Genomic DNA, 23,609 nt, shown 5'->3' on the forward strand with positions numbered 1-23,609 from the left:
GATAATCTTATAATAGCCTAATCCTAATTACTAATAAAATACTAATCGACGTAACTAGCTTTTTAAAAAGATCGATCGCCTACTATAATATAAACTAATAAAGACTATAGCTAAAGACTATAAGAGTATACTAGCTAAAATAGAGTATATACTAAAAAAAGTATAACCCTATCTTTCTTTAGAAAGATAATAACTAACTCTTTAGACCTATACCCCCCTATTAGAAGCTATCGCGATAATTAGTACTATAGGATTCTATTAATATATATAAAAAGGTAGTAGTAAAATTTTTCTAATCTTACTTAAGGAGATTAACTAGATCCTAGAGAATAAATAATATAAGCGTTAATTAGAAGAACGTAAGATAAAGTATATTATTCCTAAAGAATATTATAAGTATACTAATATATTTTTATAGTAAGACTCCGATATACTACTACTATACTAAGAGTTTACTAACTATTAAATTATCTTTAAAGAAGGCCTAACCTCTAGATATTACCTACTCTATAAGTAATTAGAAGAAGAGCTTTAGGCGGCTAAGGCCTATATTATAAAGAACTTTATATAAAGATTTATCGAAGAAAGTAAGGCCCTCTATACTTCCCTAATCCGAATAGTCTAGAAGCCTAGCGGAGAACTCTAATTTTACGTTAATTACTATAAGCTTAACTTAATTACGAAGAAAGATTATTATCTAATTCTATTAATTAATAAGATCTTCTAACGGCTAGATAAGGCTAGATATTTTATAAAGTTAGATATCTAGTAAGGATTTTATAGAATTTATATAGATCCTAACTTAGAAGATCTTACTACTTTCTATATATAATATAGGTCCTATAAGTATAAAGTAATATCTTTTAGAGTAATAAATAGACCTACTACGTTCTAGCGGTTTATTAATATAACTCTTAGTAAATATCTTAATAATTTTACTACTATCTTTATCGATAATATCCTAATCTATAGCGAAATAATAGAGGAATATATCGAATATATTAAGAAGGTACTTTAAAAGCTTCGAGAAACCGGACTATAGGTAAGCCTAAATAAATATAAGTTTTATACGTAGATAACCTAGTTCTTTAGTTTTATTATTAGTACTAATAGTATTAAGATTAATCCTAAAAAGATTATAGTGATCGTCGACTAGTAGTAGCCTACTATAGTTTACGGGGTATAATTTTTCCTAGGATTCTATAGGTTCTATCGATAATTCGTAAAGAATTATAGTCGGATTATAAAGCTACTAAATTACTTTACCGAGGATAAGACGCCGTTCGAGTAAAGTATATAGTATAAATAAGCCTTCTAAGAACTTAAGAAGATAATAATAACGGCTCTAGTATTAGCTTACTATAACGTATTAGCCCCTATAAAGATCGAGACCGATATATTAGATAGATATATCAGAAGAGTCCTCTTATAGCTCTAGCCTAATAGCTATTAGTATCCTATCTATTTCTATTTATTAAAACTAACTACTATAGAGTAGCGATAGGATATAATAACTATAAGATATTTATAATTATTAAGGCCCTTAATCTTTAGAGAGCGGAGCTAGAGGGACTATAATAGGACGACTAATTTAGTATCTTCTCTAACTATTAGTTACTTTAATATTTTATAACTATAAAGAAGCTAAACGCCTATTAGGCGTATTAGGGAGAATTCTTATCGAGATTTTACTTCCTAATACGCTATTTTATAGGAAAACGAAATATTATCGCTAATACCCTCTTACGAAAAGATCCTAGTACTTATAATAGGTAAAACTAAATCCTCCTCCCGTATAAGTACCTCGAATAAGGTATATACCCCGATAATAATAACCCTTAATCCCCTCTAGCTAGAATCGCTCTAGTAATAATAATAAACCCTAATAATAGATCCTAGACTATCTCCGATATAACTAGGGTAGTTATATACGTTCTTTATATTAATTAGACTTATCCCTTCCTCGACGTAAACTAAAACTAGATAAGAATAAGCGAGGATAGATAATAGAAGATAAGAGATAGTCTTTTACTCTACGAAGGAAGACTAGTAGTACTAGATAATAGAGATCTTAGGGTACGCCTACTTAATAAGATCTATCGTTAACTATATACTATATATTCTAGTAAGACTAAAATAAAGGCCTTTCTCTTAAGTTACTACTAGTAACCTAACTAGATAACCGACGTCGAATAATATATAGATAATTATCGAATTTATAAGCGGATAAAGATATAGAGAGACCGACCCCTAGGGTTATTATAACTACTCTTTACCCCCGATCGGCTATAGTAGTATATTATAATAGATTTCCGGATATTCCCTAAAGATAAGTATAGCTACGATATAGTATTTATAGTATACTATCGCCTTAGTAAGCGCTAGGCCTCTATTCCCTATTATAAGACGACTATAGCTAAAGAAATAACTTAATTATTTATTATATATCTCTTCCGATAGATAGGTATATCTAATTTAATTATATCGGACTATAGAGGATAGTTTATATCGGTATTCTAGACTAAGTTCTACCGAATTCTTTATATTAAGCGTAAGCTATCTACCGCTTACTACCTATAGATTAACGGCTAGACCGAGATAGCTAACTAATAGATAGCCTAATAACTAAGGGTAATAGTTAATAAGTACTAAGATAACTAGTCCGAATAGCTACCGATAATTAACTTCGCTACGTCCGTACTACGCTAAGACTCGACGAAAAGGTCCCTTTTCTTTATAGAAAGAGGATATAAGCCTAGAATATTATTCGATTAGGACCTACCTACCGACGCTTCTCTTTCGCCGTAATTAACTAGTAATATATAAAATTTTATAGAACGAATCGAACGAATCTAGAAAGAGACTACTAAAGTAATCGACTATATATAAAGGCTCTAATATATATAGGCGAATAAATACCGCTACGAGGTAGATTTCGACGTAGGAGATATAGTCTATATTACTATACGCTATTAGGGACTAGACTACCTAAGCCGGAAGCTATCGGACTAAGCTAGTAGGCTATATAAGATTATCGCTAAAGAAAGCTATATATTTAGGCTCGAGCTACCCCTATCTATTAAGGTATACCTAGTCTTCTCGCTAAATAAGCTACGCTATATATCGAAGACCGATCCCTTACTAGGTTAGATCGAAGATCCTCTACCGCTAGTCCTAGTTAATAATCAGTAAGAATAGGAAGTCGAAGAGATCCTATAGTTACACCTATATTACTAAAAGCTATAGTATAAGATTAAGTAGCTAGGCTATAATAAGGACGATACTTAGTATTACGTAGCCGACTTTAAAAATACGCCGCTAAAACTAATAGATTTCTACCGACGATACCCTAACTCCCCTAGACCCCTAAAGAACCTATAGATCTAGCTAGCTATAGTAAAAATCGACGAATTCGTTAGTAACTATATCGACGATAATATCCTAGAGTCTCGGGGCGAGCCTCTTTAAAAAGGAGGGCTATATAACGTATAATAGAACGATAGACGGAGATTACCTAATAGACGCAGAGTGATAGAAACACCCGACCGAGCTAACCTAATAAAGCCTATTTATATAAGCTCTCTACAAGATAGTTACTAGAGCCTCCGTAGTTTCTTCCTTCTTCACCTTCGTTGTTTCGTGAATGCACCTAGTTACTTTTCTAGTTAGCTCTTTCCATGATCGTAACAAAATATATAGTATTATCTATAAAAATAATAGAATACTAGCTTATAGAAGCTTTTTAATACTTACAACTCTCTAATAAGAAAGAGAAGGATAATATAATAGGCTAGTACCTATGTATAATTATAGCCTACTACCCTATTTCTACTAAATACTTATATAGCTATTCTATCCCTTTTATTTCCCTTTTCTTAAGATTATTATAGATAGTTTATAGCATAGTTAGATTAAATCAAACTAGCTATAGCCCTTTATAATAGCCCTTTATAGCTCCTATATCAATAGGCCTAATTAATTAAGTTAGGTTAGTTATTTCTATTAGTTATATACCTATTAGGTAATCCTGTAGTCTGGTATCTATGATGTGTCAGATTTCAAGATAATTAGAATTACTTAGGATTTATTAGGTTTAATTTAGGGTAGGATATTACTATAGGGTGAGATAGTTATAGCTTACTATCTATATCTATAGCTTAATAGCAATAGGAAAGCTAAAAAGCACTCTAGTTATATATTATAAGGGGGCTAGCTAGAAGAGCAAGGTATATTTAATAAAATAACTAAAATAAAGAAGGATAGAACTATGGAGGAGATTCTGCTATTATATAGAGAGGCTCCCATATAAATAGGCCGAACTAGGTTAGCCAGATTAGTTGCTTCTATTAGTCATGTGTCCCTTGTGTAACAGATCAAGCCTGAGTCACATGATTGTTCTCTTGAGCCAAAAAGACCACTATGTCAACCATCAAGGTTGACATGCTCAGGACCGACACATATAGTAGCGCACAGCTATAAACTTAATCCTTTACACCTTGGGTGATCTCTAAGTCCATCATCTTATCATGTGTCATAAGTAGGTCTAAATAGGAAGGTCTTAGTATTTTTATGTATTTTTATACATAATAATAGCTTTCATATCCCGAATCGATAGTCTTTAGGGCCAAGGTTTGCCTAAAATTGTGATTTTTGGCGCACTCTACTACTTTCTTTGGCCTGACTGGTAGTAAACTCACTATAGGCAGCTTTGTATGCATACTGGGCCGGTCAGACTCACCAGAAGGCACAAATCCCCGTATAGCACCTATTTACTAAGGAAGCCTCACTAGGAATACGATTATTGATTGATTAATAGCTAAGCGGGAGACCGTTAACGATCTATTTTGACTAATGGCGGGTGATGATTTTGGTTATGATTGACCGCCCACTGGAACCGGCGCGATCTACCCGTAGTGTCTGATTGGATGGGTGAATTCACACCGAGCCCCTCCTCCACTCCAGCTTCCCAGCACCCAACAACACTCTGGACCTTGGCGACCTCCGTGACCTCCGCGATCTTTGCAACCCTTGCGATCCATAGCAGCCGACTGTTCAGACTATTGGCGCAACGCGGTTAAGAACCCAAGCCTTTGATCCTGGCTCCAGTCCAACCCCAGCCTCACCTCCTCACCTCTTTACCCATTTCAAATCCATCCCCTCATCGTGCTTACCACTTTGCGGCTATCATATCAAGTTTATCAACTTCTCCATTGTTATACTCATCCAACCCCCACTGACTGGGCTAACCGCTCTCCTTTTACTCGACTGGAATCCATTTGATGCAAATTTGAAGAGAGAAACCCCCCCCTTTTCACTTCCAACGCCCCACGGCCGATGAATGGGCAGGACGCCGTCCAAACCATGCCACCTTCCACCAATCGATCTCGATACTAAGAGCATGGTGCTATTGGTACTGGTTTGCGAAGGGGTCGTTGAAAATGGGCCCTCAGCCTTCCGCAACAGAGTCCCAACCAGCCTGGCGGCCCTCGCCTGGCACGATCGAACCCAGCCATAGTCAAAATGTCAATACACCCCAATCCGAGAGTCGATCGGAGGGTGCTCGACAACAGAGAGTAGAAGCGACGACTACCAAGAGCGACGCTTCCCCTCAGCACCCACGAAGATTTCTGGCACAGCCAATAGAGACATCGTCGCGAAGCTCTCAGACACGACAGCTTTCCTCCCAGCTAGGAAGCCTTGGTAATGTGTCCGATGACCGCTCGGAGCGGAAATCCCAGCAGGCCGGAAACCACCCACGGCGGTTCCTGCCGGAACCCATCGAATCCAGCAGGGCCAGCAATCAGGGGTCCGTTGGCCCACGGCGGTTCAAGCCTGAGCTCCTCGAAACCGACCATCGCTCGGTCAAGGGGACCACAGCCGACCTTGCAGATCGACAACATATCCACACTCTACCAGCAAAATACGGTTCAGAATCCCGGATACATATGTCAGGAGCTACGCCGTCTCTGGATTTTCCCTTGGAGGCCTCGTTCGGCGTCCCCGAGTCTAAATTCTCTTATGCGAGTCTCCTTCGCCGGCAAGAGATGCGGAGGCATTCATTTCGAGTTCCTGATCTCCCGTCAATCCCATCGCACAGCAGTGAAGATTCCGATTCGGCTTCCGAGACACCGCCTTTGTCTTTATCCCCTGCGAGGCCATATCTGAAGCTAAATCAAACCCACCAGAAGGATCACTTGGTTCGAGAAGGAAACGACGATTTCTCACGGTATTTGTTGTCCCTGGCGGCTCGATCCGCACAGAAACAGCTGAGAGAGCAGGCGCTCGCCGCCTTTCCCAATGAGCAAGTCTATCAACCGGTTGACCACTTCGCCGTTGAGGAGGAAGACGGGGTATCGGAGGAAGATGAGGATCTTATATATCCCCGAACTCACCACATCAAGTCTCGGCGACAGTCCTCAGCGGACCTCTCCTGGGAGCTTGATTATATGCGTCAACATAAGGAGGAAGCAGAACAACGACTTAGACTGATGGTCGCCTCACAAAACCCGGGCCTCTCGTCTCCTGGCCCCAAACCAGCCTCCGAGAGCCATGGCCCAAGCCCACCAATGCTTGGTGCCGATCTCGTACTGCCTCAGAGTCTGTCTCCGGATGGCACTCTCTGTGAGGAACTCCCGGCCGAGAATAAAATCCAGGCAAAACAAGATCCCTGCACTGACTGTGGCGGCCTCTGGTGTGAGGGGACTCAGCCCGACGATGTGCGCGGAGCAGGTCTTTGGATGGGCACATGTCGCAAGGCCGAGGGCCTGGCACGGGGGTCACAGTTAATGACTGGGATTATGACCCCAATGATTCAGTGCGAAGAGTTCAACATAACGCCGAGCCCCCAACCGGATGCTCCTATGGAATCGGAAGAGTTACAAGGCCAAGCACGCCAAGGGACGAGTCCTGGCCTTTCAAGAAGGACACCTGTTGCTGAATTCCACGACGGCTTTGTTACGCAGATTTACAATTATCTGTCCTTAGGCTACCCATGCGTTGCTCGGTATTATGACCACGAGCTCAGCAAGATCTCGGGAATTGCTCTTCAAGATCTCCGGCGGGATGATCTGGGTGCAGATGCCCGAGGCTATGTGGTACCACCGGTTGATAACCTTGCAGTTGCTTGTGTTCGATGGAAGGCCCTTCGTCTTTATATTCATGAATGGGCCCGACAGCAGCCGAACATGGTGGAGGATGAAACAGGCCTCGAAGCTTGGGGGGTTCCTGAGCGAAGAGGAAGCTGGGCCATTTGAAAGAACTCTCTAAGAGCATCTTTGGTGTGGGTGGGGAGGGGGGCGGTTTCCTTTGTCCTTTCCCTTGTTTTCTTTTTACTTGTATTTATGGTCACTCGGCATATCGTTGTTAACCGTGTTATTTGCCAGGGAGATCACAATGTAGCGGAAGATCATGAGAAGGCCGGCTAGATTCGGCGATTTCTCTTCATTACAAGGTCATTTAGAGTAAGTAGTCTGTTCGCGTTGACGTGTAGGTAGGTCTCTCCATGCTGCGGATGTTTCAATTCTTCGTCTTTACGCCAACAAAAGTCGACCGCAAGGTGGCCTGTGGTTGAAAAAGGATTAATTGATTTCTATTCGCTGCGTCTAGACTAATTGGTTGACCTTTTGTATACTGCCCGAGGCCGTATGGTGGACTATTGTTGACCTATTAACAGAAAGCAGTCTCCGTGGCCTGAACCATATCATAACAGGGCGATGACTTCTACCTACGTACCTACGTCCCCACGCGGTAAGCGCCCACAAAAGGACACTCATATAGGGGCAAGGTAAAGCTCGCCGAGGCCGGCGGATTACTGTCACCTGAGCTCTTCACCCACCTCCTCGACGTTGTATTCTCCTTGAAAGAGCGAGTGCTTGATATGGGTGCATTGGAGGAGTTTTAGCGCATCCACACTCTTGCTGACACCGGCAGGAAGCAGACGGGCATAATTACTATGATGTAGCATTCTATTACTCACCCTCCTCCACGTCTCGGGTTCTTTATACGTCGCTGTCTCGGCGCCTAATTTTAGGCTAATGATCCTGACAAGATAGTAGTATAGCTACTAAAGCCAAGTCACTACTCGACATCGTACCACTAATTTTTGAGTTTAGCTACTATTTAGAGCCCGAGGGAGACCAAGCGGGTTTCAATACATATAAGCTTACAACATTGCCATCATACCCTAAAGCTCAACCGACCTGGCGCGGCAGTGATGTAGTGATGTACGAAATCGGGCTAGAGGCAAGGAAGTAAGCTAAAGAGCCTGCTCATCTCGTTGTGCATTTTGCCAATTTGGGCCAGGAGGGCACGGGCGCACTGAAGCTTTAACAGTAATCCACTGCCGCTCAGTCTCTTCACCAAGCAGCTAGGTCATGACACCTACAATCCCGCGCGAACCTCTGCTATTTTGAGGGTGCCAATGATAATTACAAGGCTTGCTATCAGATCGATCATCAAAAGAATAGTCTATTCAATGGGTTAACAAGTATATAACTCCAGCACATATCTCACTAGTCGCATTCAACTCGTTGAGATGGGAAGGCAGATGCACCTTGGACTTCAACCGGACACGGCAAAAAGACCACTAGGCACCATCGAGAGGCGCGTGGGCACGTTCAGCCGATCTATTGTCCTGTTTAAAAGCATCTTGTCAATGACTCCCATTGTCACAAGACAGCTGGGCGAGCATACTTCCTCTTCGAATCGTTTCATGAACGATGCCTGGGAAGATCTTCTGCTCCGGCAACCCGTCTGTGCTCCTGCCAGCGGTGTCGTTGCTGCTGGCGGATGTGACAATGTCGCTACCTGCAAGATGGGGGGACGGAATGTGCTGAATCGTCCGAGGGGTCGGCGTAACCTTGGCCATGAGTCGTGGGTCCGAATGTAATTGATCAATAGAGTCACCAGCTAACTGTGGGCTCAGTCCTTGATTGAAGGGCACAGATAGCTGTGGAGGGGTAGATTCAGAAGAGACTGCGCAAACCGGTTGAGATAAGTTGACAACCAGTGATTCAGCGACATTCAGTTTAGGACATACCGTGATTCCTGGGCGATAGATGTGGGGGCTTCACAGACGCTTGGTTGGCGGTATGAAGTAAACCAGGAGCCAAGACATTTCGATCGTCTGCGCCAGGGATTTCGGAATAGCGCTCGATCCTAGTATCACCAGGTTAGGTTTGGTTCACTGCCCACGGCCCTCTCATTATTTGTCCCCGGAGTTAGACTCACAGAGACAATTCCGCTAGTAGGGTGTCATGCCGGAACGCTTCGCGGATGTCGGGAACATTGCTCTTGGCCACATTGTTGCCAGCCACACCAGGGAGAACGCAGCTCGAACCCAGCCATCTTTGCTTCAAGGAAAGTTCAAATCCACTCTGATCGACAGAATGTTTGGCGAGCTCACACATGTCAACCGCACTGAACTTATATATCTGGGCAGCCACCGAATATTCCTCGATCAGAGGCTCTTTCGTGAAGGCAAATTGTAGAGGGTCATCGGTAGACAAGGAAACATTGAGTCCGCGCTTGAAAAAGCTGGCGCACGGGTTCTTGTCATACGTCAAAAACAACGCGTTGTTACTGAGCGGCGACATGGCGATACCGATCTGGTCCAAGTAGTAGAGATATTGTAACAGAGGCACCTTGCGCAACAGGATCCCATGGCTGATGCTGTGGCAGCACAGGAAGCCGACGGCCAAGTGATCCGGGTCACCTGCTTCACCGCAGTGCGGCCGAAGCACGAAGGTGTTAAATCCTCGGTGCTGCCGCCAGTTGTTAAGCGAGGCGATATTAGCGAACATGAAATAGATCCAATAACTGTAAGGCGGATTCTGCTTTGTGTCCCACTCACGAGGAATGGGGTACTTGCGGTAGAGCCGTCGCTCAGCCTTGCTCTCATCATCGACGCTGTCAAATCCCACCACCCGCTGTAAAAAGATATGAAGCTTGGGGTGGCTGGACGGGTCTTGGGTCACTTCAAACAGCGGCTGGAACACATTCGTGATGACCTGTTCAAAGTTTTCCATCATCCCACTTGACTTGTACACATCGTAAAGGCGGGGCACCTGGATCAGCCAGCGAACGTTGGGAGAGAACAGCTTGTTGTCTACCACCCACGCGGCGAGCTTATCCCATTCTTCGATAGATCGTCCATAGATGGAGATTCGCCACTCGACCATCTGGTACTTGCTAGATTCCAAGTCGGAAATCACCTCCTTAGTGATCTCCGCCAGATACCGACCCTTGATGTAGTTGTCGGTCTTCAGGAAAATCTCACGGAGTCGGGATTCTCCAACCGGGTTATATTTCAGGTTGAACTTGTCAAACCGGTGGAAGGAATCGGTGTGTGCCTATGAACGTGGATCAGTACGAGAAGAGACCTGGCACAGTCCTCACGTGGGGACGAAGTGTCTGGTGGAGTTCATTCTTACATGCATGTCTAGTGTATCAATGCTGAGGTCGTAGGCCGTCAGGTTGATACTTTCAAAGACCTCTCGCAACGTGAGATGCTTTCCGTCTCGAAAGAGGACCACTTCGTCGGGGGATTTCCGCATTTTGCTTTTGATGAAGCGAAGAAGATGTTTCTGGTTCATGCAGGCCGAATGATGGACGTGGGTGTCCACTTTGCGCACATTGTAGAAGTCTCGATGCGGTACTTTCTTGCTGTCGGCAATTTCCTGATATTCATTAAGCAATGTGTATAGTTGAAATTTGCCCTCCAGGTACGATAGACGCTTGAAGGCAAAGCTTTTGGTCGGCCCGTCGGTGGAGACGTCTACCACGGCATCCAGATCCATGTAGAAGTCACGCAGTGAAGGGAGTTGGACCACCGGCTCCTGACGATCTGCGGCGGCCTCGGATTCATATACTTGATAGACGCTGCTGCCATCCAGGCGGTATGTCCAAGAGGCCTGCCGGGGGAGGGGCAACAACTCGGTTATTTCAAAATCTTCCCCGATATCCTCTCCCATTTTTCTCTTCTTCCCCGTCAGATCGGACGGCCCTCCGACATTGCCTGGCTGGTACTCCTTGCCTTCGTCCCAGGCGGGCTCGGGGGGAGGAGGGTAGATCTCCCATTCGGGTTGATCCCTTGGGTCATCACCTGCTCTTTGGAGGGACAGCCCCATGTATCTGGACCGCCGATCGAGGAGGCCTTTGATCTTACTATATATGGCATTCAGCTCCGACGTCACGGCGTCGCCCCCAGGCGCAACCCCGTTCGCACCCTGAGACAACCCAAGTCCGAGACCCGCACCATGATATCCCTCCGCGATCGTTGTTGTGGACAGATATGATCCGGGGGGAGGGGCACCGCCCAGGGGCATGGCCTGGTTGCGTGCGGAGAGGTCGGCGGCCAAATGGCTGTTTTGCGCTTGGGCTACTCCGCCAGCCTCGTGCTGATACGGAGGCCCGAGATGCCAATCGGGCTCCTGCCCCATCGACGGCTCCCGTGTCGCCTGGCTCTGCTGCTGTGGGCTGGCGTCTGGGGCGACCATCGCTTTTGACTCATACGGATCGGCCACCGGGCGTCCCGCAGGCACGGGGCTCGCAGGCACCGTATTCTCCCCACCCTTTGATGCTGATGCCAGCTGGTGATGCTGATAGAACAGTTTCGCCTCGGCGTGGCTCATTGATTTCTCGTATGCATAATCGTATGTTGCTGTCTTCTGCTGAAGGTCTCGTGGCAGAATATCTGTGGCTGAACCCTGGGGGTCCTCAAGACCTTCATGAGATGGGAAGTCCGCGGGGTCCTCGACGGAGCCCTGGGATGAGGCAGACTCATCGTTGGAGGATATGCTGGCGTTCATAATCGGACTGGGCTTGTAAGACTCGGGCGGACCCATGACTTCGAGCAGTTTTGGCACGCGCTGGACAAGGAGCTTCGGCAAACGTGGACTCGGGAAATAGAAAGGCTGGAAGGGCAAGAGGGAGCATAGGATTTATGGGACCATAGTGAGAGACACAAGACCAGGGGGTGGTTAGTTAGGCTGCAGGCGATCTATAACATTTGATGTTGGATCATTTTTTCCAAGGGCGGAGAAGGGGGAAGCGACGCCTGTTGATCCACCGGTGAGGGCAGGCCAAAAGGGCGGTGGAGCCCGCGAACCGTTAAAGCTTGGTGGTTTATTTGGACAAGGCAGACAGTGCAGACGGGAATAGTAGGGTAGGGTATCATATTGAGTATATTATATCCGGTCGTCACATTCATCTCCTGCTATCTTGTTGCTAGGGAGGTCCTGTGTCCGTAGGGATCCGGGACATATATACTCTACCACTTATAATATGGTATATCCCATGACACTAGACAGACTGGCACAGTTGACCATCTACATCTTCACACTTCACATATCGAAGCTCTGGCCTCCCTCTATGACCAAAACCAAGATGCCCAGATCAGAAGAGAGTGACCCAGTGATCCGGTATCATACCGACAGTGTCGGTAGATATTATGATTCATAGAGAGTTATATAGTGTCTACCGCCCTATATACCTCCAAAAGGACACCTAGCAGCCCCCAAGTGGTCGTGCTATCTACTACTTCAATTGAGACGGCCCTCCAGGGCGATCTACCACTAACTAGTTCATTAGTATGTACCCCGAACACCTAAAGAGCCTCGACCCTAAGGAGCCCCAAAGCCTTAAGGCACTAAGCTCCGAAGAGCTCAAAGTGGATCCCAACCTTCCCAGGCGACCGTCATTCTTCCACCTCCAAAAACACCCACCCGCAAACTAACCCTCACAACACCACACATCATCTGCCCTTCTAGCCTCACCTGCTCTTGATACTTCTCATTTTCTGCCCCCACAAAACCCCCCTAGTGATCCGGATTCTCCACCTCGCCACTGGTCAGCCTGAATCCCCTCTAAACCCCCCCTCCTCACCCCCCCCCCCCAAACCGCGCCTACGTCAACTCTGCCCCCTCCCCTCGTCGCCTATATCCCGCCTCCCACCCCATCACTAGATCACCCCAACGAAAGATACTCGCTGGAGCTGGAACCGAACTAACAGCACATGGTATATAGCTGTCTTCGACCCTCCCGCCTGCATCCGCCAGAAGTCATGGCATCCCTGAACCTCTCTGCCAACGGTCCATCGATATCGAAAAGCTACCAGTCGGTAGTCAACGCATCACCTTCCACCGGCAAAGCGGCATCGCCAACCTACGGCTATTGGGCGGTCTTTTCCGTTTCAACCCCGCTGGTCAATGCCTTCCAACAAGATGCTGGGAACAAAGAGAGTGTGCTGAAAGTCCAAAGCACAGGAGGTCAGTTGGTCTTTCTTTCACCCCCCTCTCTTCCTGCAACACCGTCTTCGTCAAATTGCATTGGTGCTGACTATAACTTAAAGACGGTGAATTGGAAGAGCTCATCGAGGAATTCTCCGAAGGCCGAGTGCAATTTGCCTACGTGAAGGTGACAGACCCCAACACGGGGTTGCCTAAGAATGTTCTCATTGCGTGGTGTGGCGAAGGTGTGCCGGAACGGACAAAGGGGTACTTTACCAGCCACCTTTCCAGCGTGTCCAGATTCTTACATGTGAGAAAACCCATTCTTGATATCCTCCATATTGGTGGACCCCGCTGATACGAAGACTGGCTCAGGGGTACCATGTCCAAATCACAGCCCGGGCGGACGGCGACCTCTCTCCCGAGGGCATCGTTCAAAGAGTGGCAGACTCTTCGGGCTCCAAATACTCGATCGAATCCCAGGCACCCGTGGCTTCGACTACATCCACGTCCGCCGGTCCTCGACCCCCGGTCGCCAGTAAGCCGGTATTCACCCCCACCCGATCGAGGGGGATTGCCCCGAATCCGGTCCCTCGCGCCGCGCCTGCTGCCCCCTCCGGTGCCAATGTCGATGACGATGGCTGGGGTCCTGATGCTCCACCAGTGACTCGCACGCAACTCGAGAAAGTGCAACCCGCGTACCAACCTACCCGAGTGAACCTGCAACAACTGAAGTCGGAGAACCAATCCCCGGGCCGCCAAGACGCTCCGGCCTCCAGCGAGGACAAGGGCGGTGTGGTTCGAGGAGGTTACCAGCCCATTGGAAAGGTCGATATTGCAGCGATTCGGAAACAAGCTGCTGAAACCGGCCAGCTCAAGGACGATCGACCCGCCCCGGTGAAAGGAGCGTATGAGCCAATTGGCAAGATCGATATTGCTGCCATTCGTGCCAGGGCACAGAAGCCCAAAGAGGCCGCTGATACGGGATCCTCTGGCGATGCTCACAGCCCCGTGTCTCGCAATGAGCCGACGACGCTGCCCGAGCGGCCGGCTGAAAACCAGAACGCGGAACGCCTCACTAACCTTCCGAAGCCTAAGATTGCCAACAAGTTCGGCTCGGGTCCTTCTTTCCCTGGCACGAAGCCGCCTCTACCTGCGGAACTGGGTGCCTCGTCCGACAACGCCCCCGTACAGGTTGGTAGCGCCAGCCGAACTTTCGCGGATCAAGGAGGCAAGACTCCAGCCCAGCTGTGGGCGGAGCGAAAGGCCAAGGAGCGTGGAGAAGCCCCCCAAGCAGCAGATACGACTTCGCAATCCATTCAAAGCCAGTACAGCGGCCAGGGCGAATGGAAGAGCTCTTACTCTGGCAAGACATGGGCCACGGTCCAAACGGCCCAGAATCCACCTAGCTCGCCCTGGGCTGCTGATGTAACAGCTCCTGAACTTTCAGAGCCCCAGAAGGCAGAGGCGGAGCCGGTATCACACGTCCACGATATCCGCAGCCAATTTGCCCAGGACCCTGCGCCGCCGATTCCCCAAATTAGTCGTCCTGTCCCGCTCCCTGGTCTGCCTAACCGACCAGATGAGTCCGAGCCCGAGCCCGAGCCCGGGCCCGAGCCCGAGCCTGAGATCCAGCAGGTTCTGCCCACGCCGCCGCCGCAGCCACGCTCGCCGACTCCCCCCACCCCTCCGGTCCGAGAGAGCTCGCCTATTCGGGTAGCGATGCCGGTTGGTCGTAGTGTGACAGATGCCCACGAGGAACAGCACGCCCCACCCCCGGCGGTACCCGTCCAGAGCCTTCAAGATGTTGTTCCGGATGAGAAGGACCTGGAGGACGATACTCATCACGATCTTGGTCGGGCTGCCGCCGAAGCTGCCATCGGCGAACAATCTGCCGCTGGGATCCGGGCCATTGTTCAATATGACTACGACAAAGCCGAAGACAACGAGATTGAGCTCCGGGAAGGCGAACAGGTGACCGACATTGAAATGGTCGATAAGGACTGGTGGTTGGGAGTCAATGTTCGCGGCGAACGAGGTCTCTTCCCTGGCAACTACGTCGAAGTTGTCGACAACGACGATGTTGATGCTGCAGCTGGCGCTCACCACGCCCAAGAGCCCGTGGCGGAGCCTGCGCCAGAGCCAGCGCCAGAGCCTGCGGTAGCCCCCGTGCAACCCGCCTCGGCAATCAATGGCGGCTCTAACCACCCGACTGCGACCGCGGTCTATGACTACGAGGCCGCGGAGGACAACGAGATTAGCTTCCCCGAAGGAGTGAAGATTGTGAACGTGGTATGTATCTCTTGATTCTCTCTCTTCCCTTACTCTTTACCACCATTGCGCCATATGCTAATCGAGATGCTAGGAATTCCCCGACGACGATTGGTGGCTTGGAGAATATAACGGAGCCCGAGGACTGTTCCCGGCCAATTATGTCGAGTTGGATAAATGAAAAACCAGCCCGATCTGCATAAATCGACTGCCTCGCCAGATGATTTGCTCGTTTGTGAAAACGAACTCCAAGCACGTGTACATAAGCTTCAAATACCTTCCATACGTTACCAGAAAACTGCCTGGGGGCCTGTGTCTCCCTGCCTCTCTTTCGAATGTTGATAGTGCCTCGAATACTACATTCTACGTCAACAACAGTACCTAGGGCTCCTTGGTAGTATATCCTTAAACGTACCTCTCTCTCCGTGTAAAAGACGTCATAATGTATTATATAAGCACACACCCGACTTCAGTCAACATCACGTGACATGGCACCGCGCCCATAAACAAGTGCAGCCGCGAGGCCGACTCCGTGCTCGGGCCTGCGAGGGATCTTCGTTTGCAACCTCGAGGGCAGTTTCATCCCGCCGATATCCTCCCTTGTAACCCTCTGCCTTCGCAGTTCTCGGATATCGGCCCTACATTTTACCAAAGATGGCGTCGTTGGGCGATGACCTCCTGGTCACCGTGAACAAGCTCCAGGACCTGGTGTTCAACACCATTGGGAATGATTCCCTTGACTTACCCCAGATCGTAAGTGTTGCTCAGTCCTGTGCCCCCTAACCTGCCCAAAGTTAATCCTTCCTCTAGGTTGTGGTCGGTTCCCAATCGTCTGGCAAGTCGTCTGTCCTGGAGAATATCGTGGGCCGAGATTTCTTACCACGCGGCAGCGGCATCGTTACCCGGCGTCCGTTAATCCTTCAACTCATCAATATTCCCAGTGAGCGCAATGACAGGCCCGAAAACGACGAGGTCCATGTCCCCCACACTGCCGCCAGCGTAGCCGGCCAACACGAATGGGCTGAGTTTCACCATCTCCCGAGCCGCAAATTCGATGATTTCTCGCTGGTGAAGCAGGAGATCGAGGCAGAGACGGCGCGCATTGCTGGCAGCAATAAGGGCATCAACCGACAACCGATCAATCTCAAGATCTTCTCTCCGCATGTCCTGAATTTGACCCTGGTGGACTTGCCGGGCCTAACCAAAGTGCCGATTGGCGACCAGCCGTCCGATATTGAGAAGCAGACCCGCACTCTCATCTTGGAATATATTGCCAAGCCTAACAGTATCATTCTCGCCGTGTCTCCTGCCAACGTGGATTTGGTCAACTCGGAGGCTCTCAAGCTGGCCCGGCAGGTGGACCCTATGGGCCGAAGGACGATCGGGGTCTTGTCTAAATTGGATCTGATGGATCATGGCACCAATGCTCTGGACATTTTGTCTGGTCGTGTGTACCCCCTGAAGCTGGGGTTCATCGGTGTGGTCAATCGTTCTCAGCAAGACATCCAGTCTGGCAAAGCGCTGGCGGAGGCCCTGCGAGCCGAGGCGGACTTTTTCCGTCATCACCCGGCATATCGGAACATGGCAAATCGATGCGGGACACAATTTCTGGCCAAGACCCTGAACTCAACTTTGATGTCCCACATTCGGGACCGCCTGCCGGATATCAAGGCTCGCCTCAATACGCTGATGGGTCAGACCCAGCAAGAGTTGGCAAGCTATGGGAATAAGCAGTTCAGCGGAAAAGAACACCGTGGATCTCTAATTCTGCAGCTAATGACTCGCTTTGCTTCCTCCTTCATCTCATCCATTGACGGAACCTCCTCTGAAATTTCAACCAAGGAGCTCTGCGGTGGTGCCCGAATCTATTACATCTTTAACGAGGTCTTTGGAAACTCTTTGGAGACGATTGACCCCACGCACAACTTGACGGTTTCGGATATCAGGACCGCCATCCGCAACTCAACGGGCCCCCGGCCCAGCCTGTTCGTACCCGAGCTGGCCTTTGATCTCCTGGTCAAGCCACAGATCAAACTGCTAGAGGCGCCCGCTCAGCGGTGTGTGGAGTTGGTGTACGAGGAACTCATCAAGATCTGTCACACTTGTGGCTCGCAGGAACTCCTGCGGTTCCCCCGTCTCCAGGGCAAGCTGATTGAAGTTGTGTCCGATCTTCTCCGTGAGCGGTTGGGTCCTTGTGCGGGCTATGTGGAATCCTTGATCTCTATCCAGAGAGCCTACATCAACACCAACCACCCCAACTTCCCCGGTGCCGCAGCGGCCATGTCCTCGATCATCCAAAATAGGCAGGAGGACGAGCGGAAAGCCGTTCTGGCCGAGGAAAAGCGTAAGCGTGAGAGACGGCGGCTGAAGGAGCTTGGAGCGACCAATGGTGTCGCTGGCACGCCAGACGACGAGGACGCACAGTCTGAATCCAAGTCTCACAACCTCCCCATTCGAAGCCAGTCTACTAAAGGCGCGCGAAGCATGTCGCCGCATGTCGGGAGAGCCGCGGAGAATGGCATTGCCGCGACCTTGAATGGCACGCATGCGAACCATCCGGGTGGCTTCGGTGCCTCGCATACCACGCGCGATTCTTTCTTGAACTACTTCTTTGGCAAAGAAGGCGGTGTTCCAAGTTTGGCTGTGCCCTCTCAACCTACATTGAACCGATCGGGCGCCCACGCAAGTGAGCCTAGCATTAGCCAAAGCCTTCGCCGCGCCGAGGTACGGTCACCCGTGATGCCATCTGAGGAATATGCAGCTCCTTCATTTGATTACGGTGGTGATATGTCTGTTTTCGTGAGTGTTCCGCCTTTCCACCCCCCGCCCCCTTCTAGTATAGTACATAGGGTCCGAACTTCGACTAATGTGTTCACCCCTTGAACCAGCCCCATGAAAATGCGGAGCCTACTTTAACTGATCGCGAGGTGCTTGAAACTGAGCTGATCCGCCGTCTTATCTCCTCCTACTTTAACATCGTGCGGGAGACCATTGCCGACCAGGTCCCCAAGGCTATCATGCATCTGCTGGTCAACCACAGCAAGGACGTTGTGCAGAACCGACTGGTCAGCGAGCTCTACAAAGAGGACCTTTTCAGTGAACTGTTGTACGAAGATGATGGTATTAAAGCCGAACGGGAGAAGTGCGAGCGGCTTCTGGAGACTTACAAAGAAGCCGCGAAGATTGTGGGCGAGGTGTTATAGATACGCCGAGGGCGTTTGGACGGTGGGAAGATTTCGCATCTTGTTTGAGTATCGGGATGTGGTCTTCATTTTCAAGTTACGTGGATGTACAATTATTTTGGGGCTATTGATGCACATGCTCTCTTGATATACTCCCGTCTCTCTTCTTCACTTGGAGGATGTTCACTGCTCTTTTTCTTGTTCCTTGGCTTCGTATGTTTAAATATCTAGTCTAGTGTGTATGGTCGACCCAAAGGTGGGCTGTTGTGCTAACAAGGGTAACTCTCCAACATGCCCTTGTCCGAATCCAGGAGGGCCTCATTGGGTTTTCTTCATGCTCGTCTTCCTCAATCGTGCTCCCTCAAACCCATACAAACCACCGCCAACGGTCACCAGAACTGCTCCGGCGAGGACACCAGACGCCAGATCGTTCCCAAACAAATAGATTGAAAGCAGCAAAGAGGCTAGCTTGCGGATGTTCAAAAATACCGTGACGGTCAATGAAGAAGTCTTGGCTGATAGCAAATGAACTCCCCGGATGCACACGTACTGCGTTAGCGCATTCATCATCAGGTAAGCCACTTGAATTGGAACTTTGTCGAGCACAATTTCAACCAGCCCGTGCTTCTGAACAGGCCCCAGTCTAGAGAACACAGTGCTGCCCATGATGCTGAATGAACTCTGACTGGAATTTCCGGCAGAAAATGTGGAAAGCAGCGACGGAGTGGATGCCACCACACGCCACTGTGATAATAGCTGCGGATAGCTGGTCAAGAACAACGGCAGAGACAGGGCGTGCGAGTAGAACAGGGCCTCCTTCCAATGATCGCGGCCATAAGTCGCATATAATCGGTCAGCGTAGATGCCCTGGAACGCGGATAAAACCATGGCCAAGGCAAGAATTATGAGTCCGGTGGCCGTAGTCACCATGGACACGTCGCTGCCGGCCCCAACCTGAATGGACTGGCCTTTAGCCTGCGCGTCGGCAAGCGCAGCGGCCGCCACGCCCGCCGTGAGCATAGCTACAGCGAGAATTTGGCCGCGGGAGTACCGTTTCCCATTATAGACATATCCAACAATAATAGAAGCCACCGGCCCGCCAGAACGAAGGATGATATGAAGCGGGACGGAGATCTTATAAGCGAAGGCCCAATTGTTCAAAAGATTGACGGACACAAAGTACGCGGTATAGATCATCCATGATCGGAGTGGAATCGCTCGAGGGCTCAGGAACAGAGCATGGTGCCCGGCGGAGAAGGAGAGGAAATGTGGAAGGGTGAAGATGGCGCATAGGACGAACTGAGCGAAGGTGATTAAGGGACCTGTGTCAGTGGGTTTGAATTAGGGCGCGTGTGTATCAGTGTGGATCGCTTCATTGGGCCTTACCGGCTGTAGGTTGCTCTCTGGAGGGCAAAAACATGTTAGTAATCGGCGATTTCCATTGCAGTCGTGGATACACTTACTTGATGATAGCTTCGAGGGCAAACACCTGAACTAGATGTCAGCCATTGCGTGCCCCCCGAGACTCAAACGGTTCTGGCCTATGCAATTAACTCACGTTCGTGCAGCATCCTCCGAATATGAGCGAAGCCATCAGGGCCATATTGGCCCAGGAGGGTACCGTCGCATGTGCTACCGCCGCAATCACGCCCCCATTCATCTTCGCGCTGTCGGAGCCTGCGGCGCGGGATTTGAGAGCCGGCTGAAACGTGGAGGACCCATTTGCGTGGCTGTTGGAGCTGTCGGTGGATTGTCTGGTCTGCGGGATCGCGTAGGCGTCCGTTGTTAGTTTCGCGGTGTCACTATCATTGATCATCCTGCATGGAGATGAAGTCAGTCGCGGTGGCCGAGGAGACAGGCCGCTCGCGTGAGGGGGAGACGGACCTGCTCCGAAATGCCCTTCCTGCGCGGCGCGTTGGCAGTCCTCGGTTTCCCTGGGCCAGCGTTCTTGTCGTGTTGCTGGTTGAGATGACTGTCACTGACTTGACTTGTGCATCCGGCGTAGGATACCAAAGGCCCGCGGAAGGTGACGTGGTCAAAAGAGGAGCGAACGGGGAAGGAAGGTGGGATCGGCGGGGCCGTGTTACTTGACTTCCTCTTTGGGCAGCCGTGCTACTAGTCGAACTAAAGATCACTCATGTATCGACTAGCAATTGTCGTAACAAACTACAGCGCTAATTTTTAAGATAATAAATTATGAATTAGATTACCACTGGCAATGGTTGCCGCACGCGGTTTCATCATTATATGTATCATTAGCACACACATGGTGCTCGATGAAACACGAATGATATTCAATTTCCAAAACAAAGTCTTCTTCATATAGAATGACACTGGACACCCTCAATCGTCCACAATATCATCGTCACTGAGAATGAGTTTTTCTTCTTCCAATTTGGGTCCTGGAGACCCAAAGCCCTTGCGGTTAGGTTGTGATCGCGGCGGTGCGGGGACTGGTTCATCTTCGTCGGCTTCGTCGCCTAGACGCCCGCCCTGGATGCTGGTTATTTGATTCAACTGCCAGCCATCAGGCTCTTTGCGACGGATCTGAGCCATGTAAGGCAGCTGGTGAAGCAGCGCGTCAGGTCGCGACATCATCGTCACAGCTGAGTTCAGGGAACCGTCGGTCTCCAGCCCCGAATACCCAACTCGAAGGCTTTTCCAGAACTTCACACCGGTGGACTCGGTAGCAGCGCCCAGGCCACGAGAAAGGAGATGCGTTTGGCCGGAAGGATCGAGCATCTGTGTTAGATACGAGTCGACGAGGCCGTCAATTTCCTCGGTCCTCCTCCATAGTCGCAGCGAAGCCGGGTAGAGCATCTTATAAGCATCGCCCGCGCGACTTCGTCCGTTCCCTGGAGCCATTTTTCTTTTGACGGGGTACGGAAGAGCGAACAAAAGCCCGCGCGCCGCAACCTGAAAGCTGATCTCATCCTGCCGGAGCATATCGACACCGGCATTGAAAGGAGTCGCGCCAACGCCAATGCCTGTCCTTGCACCCTGTGAAGGTCTGCGATCGGGGCTGAGAATATCGCTATCGGATAGCGCTTCGATGCACGCATTGAGATTGTCTGTGAAGAAATCCCCGTCACAGGACGGCGGGTAATTCTCATGAAGGGCACAGATAAATGTGGATATATCAGTACCTGTCTCATCAAGTAGTTCATTGACGGCAACCTGCGAGACTTTGAATCGACGGTGGCGAGCTAAATAACCCGGTGGCGATGGAGGAATTGCAACATCACCAGGCATCAGACTTGGGTCCAGGCGTTTGTTGTAGACAATCTTGCCCACGGCGTGGAACATCCCGAGGCTCGTCTCTCGCTGCGATATCATCTCCAGGGACTCTTGCTCCATAGGGGTCAGGGTAGACTCTCCCCGAGACCTTTTCGCCTTAGCCAGACTTCCACCCCATTTCCCTGCTTGATCGCCTTTCAGGCAGAGAAACTCAAGAGAAGACAGGGCGCTGCGAATATCCCCAGTCTCAGAAATCCTGTCCAAGACTGCCTGACCAGGAACACAAGACCGCTGGGAAGTTCGAGCCTCTTTTTCGAGCACCAATCGCAAAGCTTTCTGCATGAAAGTTGGTGCAATACTATTGAAGTCAATGATTGTTGTACCAGGGTGGTTGTACATCGTGGGACCGAGCAACCGATGCACGGTTAAGTTATCTGAGATAGACGTTGCGGAACTGAGCAGCGTCTCTGATACAATCATCACAACGGGCGGGTGCATCCACCCACCCAAGGAATGCTCAGTGGAGGCGGCGACATAGCGCTGCAAAGAGGAGCGAAAGGCAGCGAGACTGGAAGAATTTCGGCTGAGTATTGTTGGAAACTCTTCAACAAGAAGAACACGGCGGCTCCGAGGACGTGCATCACGGCTCTCCTTCAACTCAACCGCATCCTCAAGATCAAGACCCCCAAACCGGTCTCCACGTCCAAGGAATTCTTCAAAATGGGTGCTCGCGGAAACGTAATCGTGAGCAGCGAATTCAGAGACCGACGGATTTCGCCACTCAATTAGGTCAAAGCCCATAGTCTTGGAAAGAAGCGCGATGGCGGTTGTCTTGCCGCTTCCGGCAGGGCCTCGCAAGACGAGTAATCGCTACTCCATGTTATCAGTTAGTCGAACCAAGCTAGCAGTCTCAAAGGCCCGTGCCAGGCAGTGGACAATGTAGCATAAGCTCACTCACCTCCCTCCGTCTCCCTGAAAATGCATCCTCCAACCAGTTCTGAACATCAGAAACCTTTTTTTTGTGAACCGCTATCTCGTCCAAACTCGACGGCCCAAAACGCTGTGCCCACGGGCGTTGGTCCACCTTTATCGAAGTTGGAACAGGCGACTGTCGACGGGGGCCGCTCTTGGACTCCGGTGGCATCAGAAAGCGCTTGGAAGAATGACTTTTGGGCCGCGACGCGACTGTCTTTTTCGGCGCTGGCCGTCGTGCTTGGCTAGGGCCATGGGAAGCAGGCGAGTCAATCGGCGAATATGATTTCTCTCCCGCCGCCAGGTGTTGTGTAAATATCTCATCGTAGGAATCATAGTCGTCTTCGATCAAATCGGCATCAAGGGTGGTCTCCGCGGCGGCGAGCGGGCGCTTCGACTCGAATTTCTGCGCGGACCATCGCTGCGCCTCCGTTGCGGGCTGGAAAAATGTGTGGAGGGACTTCGATCGCGTTGTCTTGGGGGGTGAGCTCGTTTTCTTCGGCGAAGGGGAGGACGAGGGAGCTCTGGGGAGTTGGGTTTGGCTCGCACGCGCGCGAGGATTGGTCGTCTCGGGGCGCGACGAGAGCGCGACGGGGTTACGGCTCGACGGGTCCAGGGAGGTTGGCCGTGCATCTTGTTCCCCCGGCGGATCTTTCTTTGGACGGGCGGATCGGCGTTGCCTCTTGGGGGAACGACCGTCCATGATGGGCCCGGGCGAGGA

General features: G+C 49.7%; 6 protein-coding genes across 6 annotated transcripts; 3 read left to right on the forward strand and 3 right to left on the reverse strand.

Moving 5' to 3' along the window:
• Window positions 1-5,438: 5,438 nt before the first annotated feature.
• Window positions 5,439-7,253, forward strand: N7482_007652 (uncharacterized protein; the record flags this gene model as incomplete). The annotated part of the gene is made up of 1 exon (XM_056689776.1): window positions 5,439-7,253. One exon carries the CDS (start codon window positions 5,439-5,441, stop codon window positions 7,251-7,253), a length of 1,815 nt encoding a protein of 604 aa, XP_056542205.1.
• A 1,397-nt stretch (window positions 7,254-8,650) lies between these two features.
• Window positions 8,651-11,843, reverse strand: N7482_007653 (uncharacterized protein; the record flags this gene model as incomplete). The annotated part of the gene is made up of 4 exons (XM_056689777.1): window positions 8,651-8,973; window positions 9,038-9,156; window positions 9,229-10,349; window positions 10,431-11,843. The coding sequence occupies 4 exons, from the start codon at window positions 11,841-11,843 to the stop codon at window positions 8,651-8,653; spliced, it is 2,976 nt and encodes a 991-aa protein (XP_056542206.1).
• Window positions 11,844-13,060: 1,217 nt separating this feature from the next.
• N7482_007654 (putative actin binding protein) lies at window positions 13,061-15,678 on the forward strand (the record flags this gene model as incomplete). Its single annotated transcript, XM_056689778.1, has 4 exons — window positions 13,061-13,265; window positions 13,349-13,536; window positions 13,602-15,518; window positions 15,592-15,678. 4 exons carry the CDS (start codon window positions 13,061-13,063, stop codon window positions 15,676-15,678), a joined length of 2,397 nt encoding a protein of 798 aa, XP_056542207.1.
• Window positions 15,679-16,151: 473 nt separating this feature from the next.
• Window positions 16,152-18,700, forward strand: N7482_007655 (dynamin-related GTPase DNM1; the record flags this gene model as incomplete). The annotated part of the gene is made up of 3 exons (XM_056689779.1): window positions 16,152-16,250; window positions 16,308-18,296; window positions 18,386-18,700. The coding sequence occupies 3 exons, from the start codon at window positions 16,152-16,154 to the stop codon at window positions 18,698-18,700; spliced, it is 2,403 nt and encodes an 800-aa protein (XP_056542208.1).
• Window positions 18,701-18,997: 297 nt separating this feature from the next.
• N7482_007656 (uncharacterized protein) lies at window positions 18,998-20,582 on the reverse strand (the record flags this gene model as incomplete). The annotated part of the gene is made up of 4 exons (XM_056689780.1): window positions 18,998-20,001; window positions 20,066-20,082; window positions 20,143-20,168; window positions 20,238-20,582. Coding segments are annotated over 4 exons (1,392 nt in total), but the record flags the coding sequence as incomplete, so codon positions are not given.
• A 440-nt stretch (window positions 20,583-21,022) lies between these two features.
• On the reverse strand, window positions 21,023-23,591 carry N7482_007657 (uncharacterized protein; the record flags this gene model as incomplete). The annotated part of the gene is made up of 2 exons (XM_056689781.1): window positions 21,023-22,786; window positions 22,875-23,591. 2 exons carry the CDS (start codon window positions 23,589-23,591, stop codon window positions 21,023-21,025), a joined length of 2,481 nt encoding a protein of 826 aa, XP_056542210.1.
• Window positions 23,592-23,609: the final 18 nt, after the last annotated feature.

This window comes from Penicillium canariense (genome assembly GCF_028826845.1).
Source record: "Penicillium canariense strain IBT 26290 chromosome Unknown utg000004l_segment0_segment0, whole genome shotgun sequence".
Lineage (NCBI taxonomy): Eukaryota > Fungi > Ascomycota > Eurotiomycetes > Eurotiales > Aspergillaceae > Penicillium > Penicillium canariense.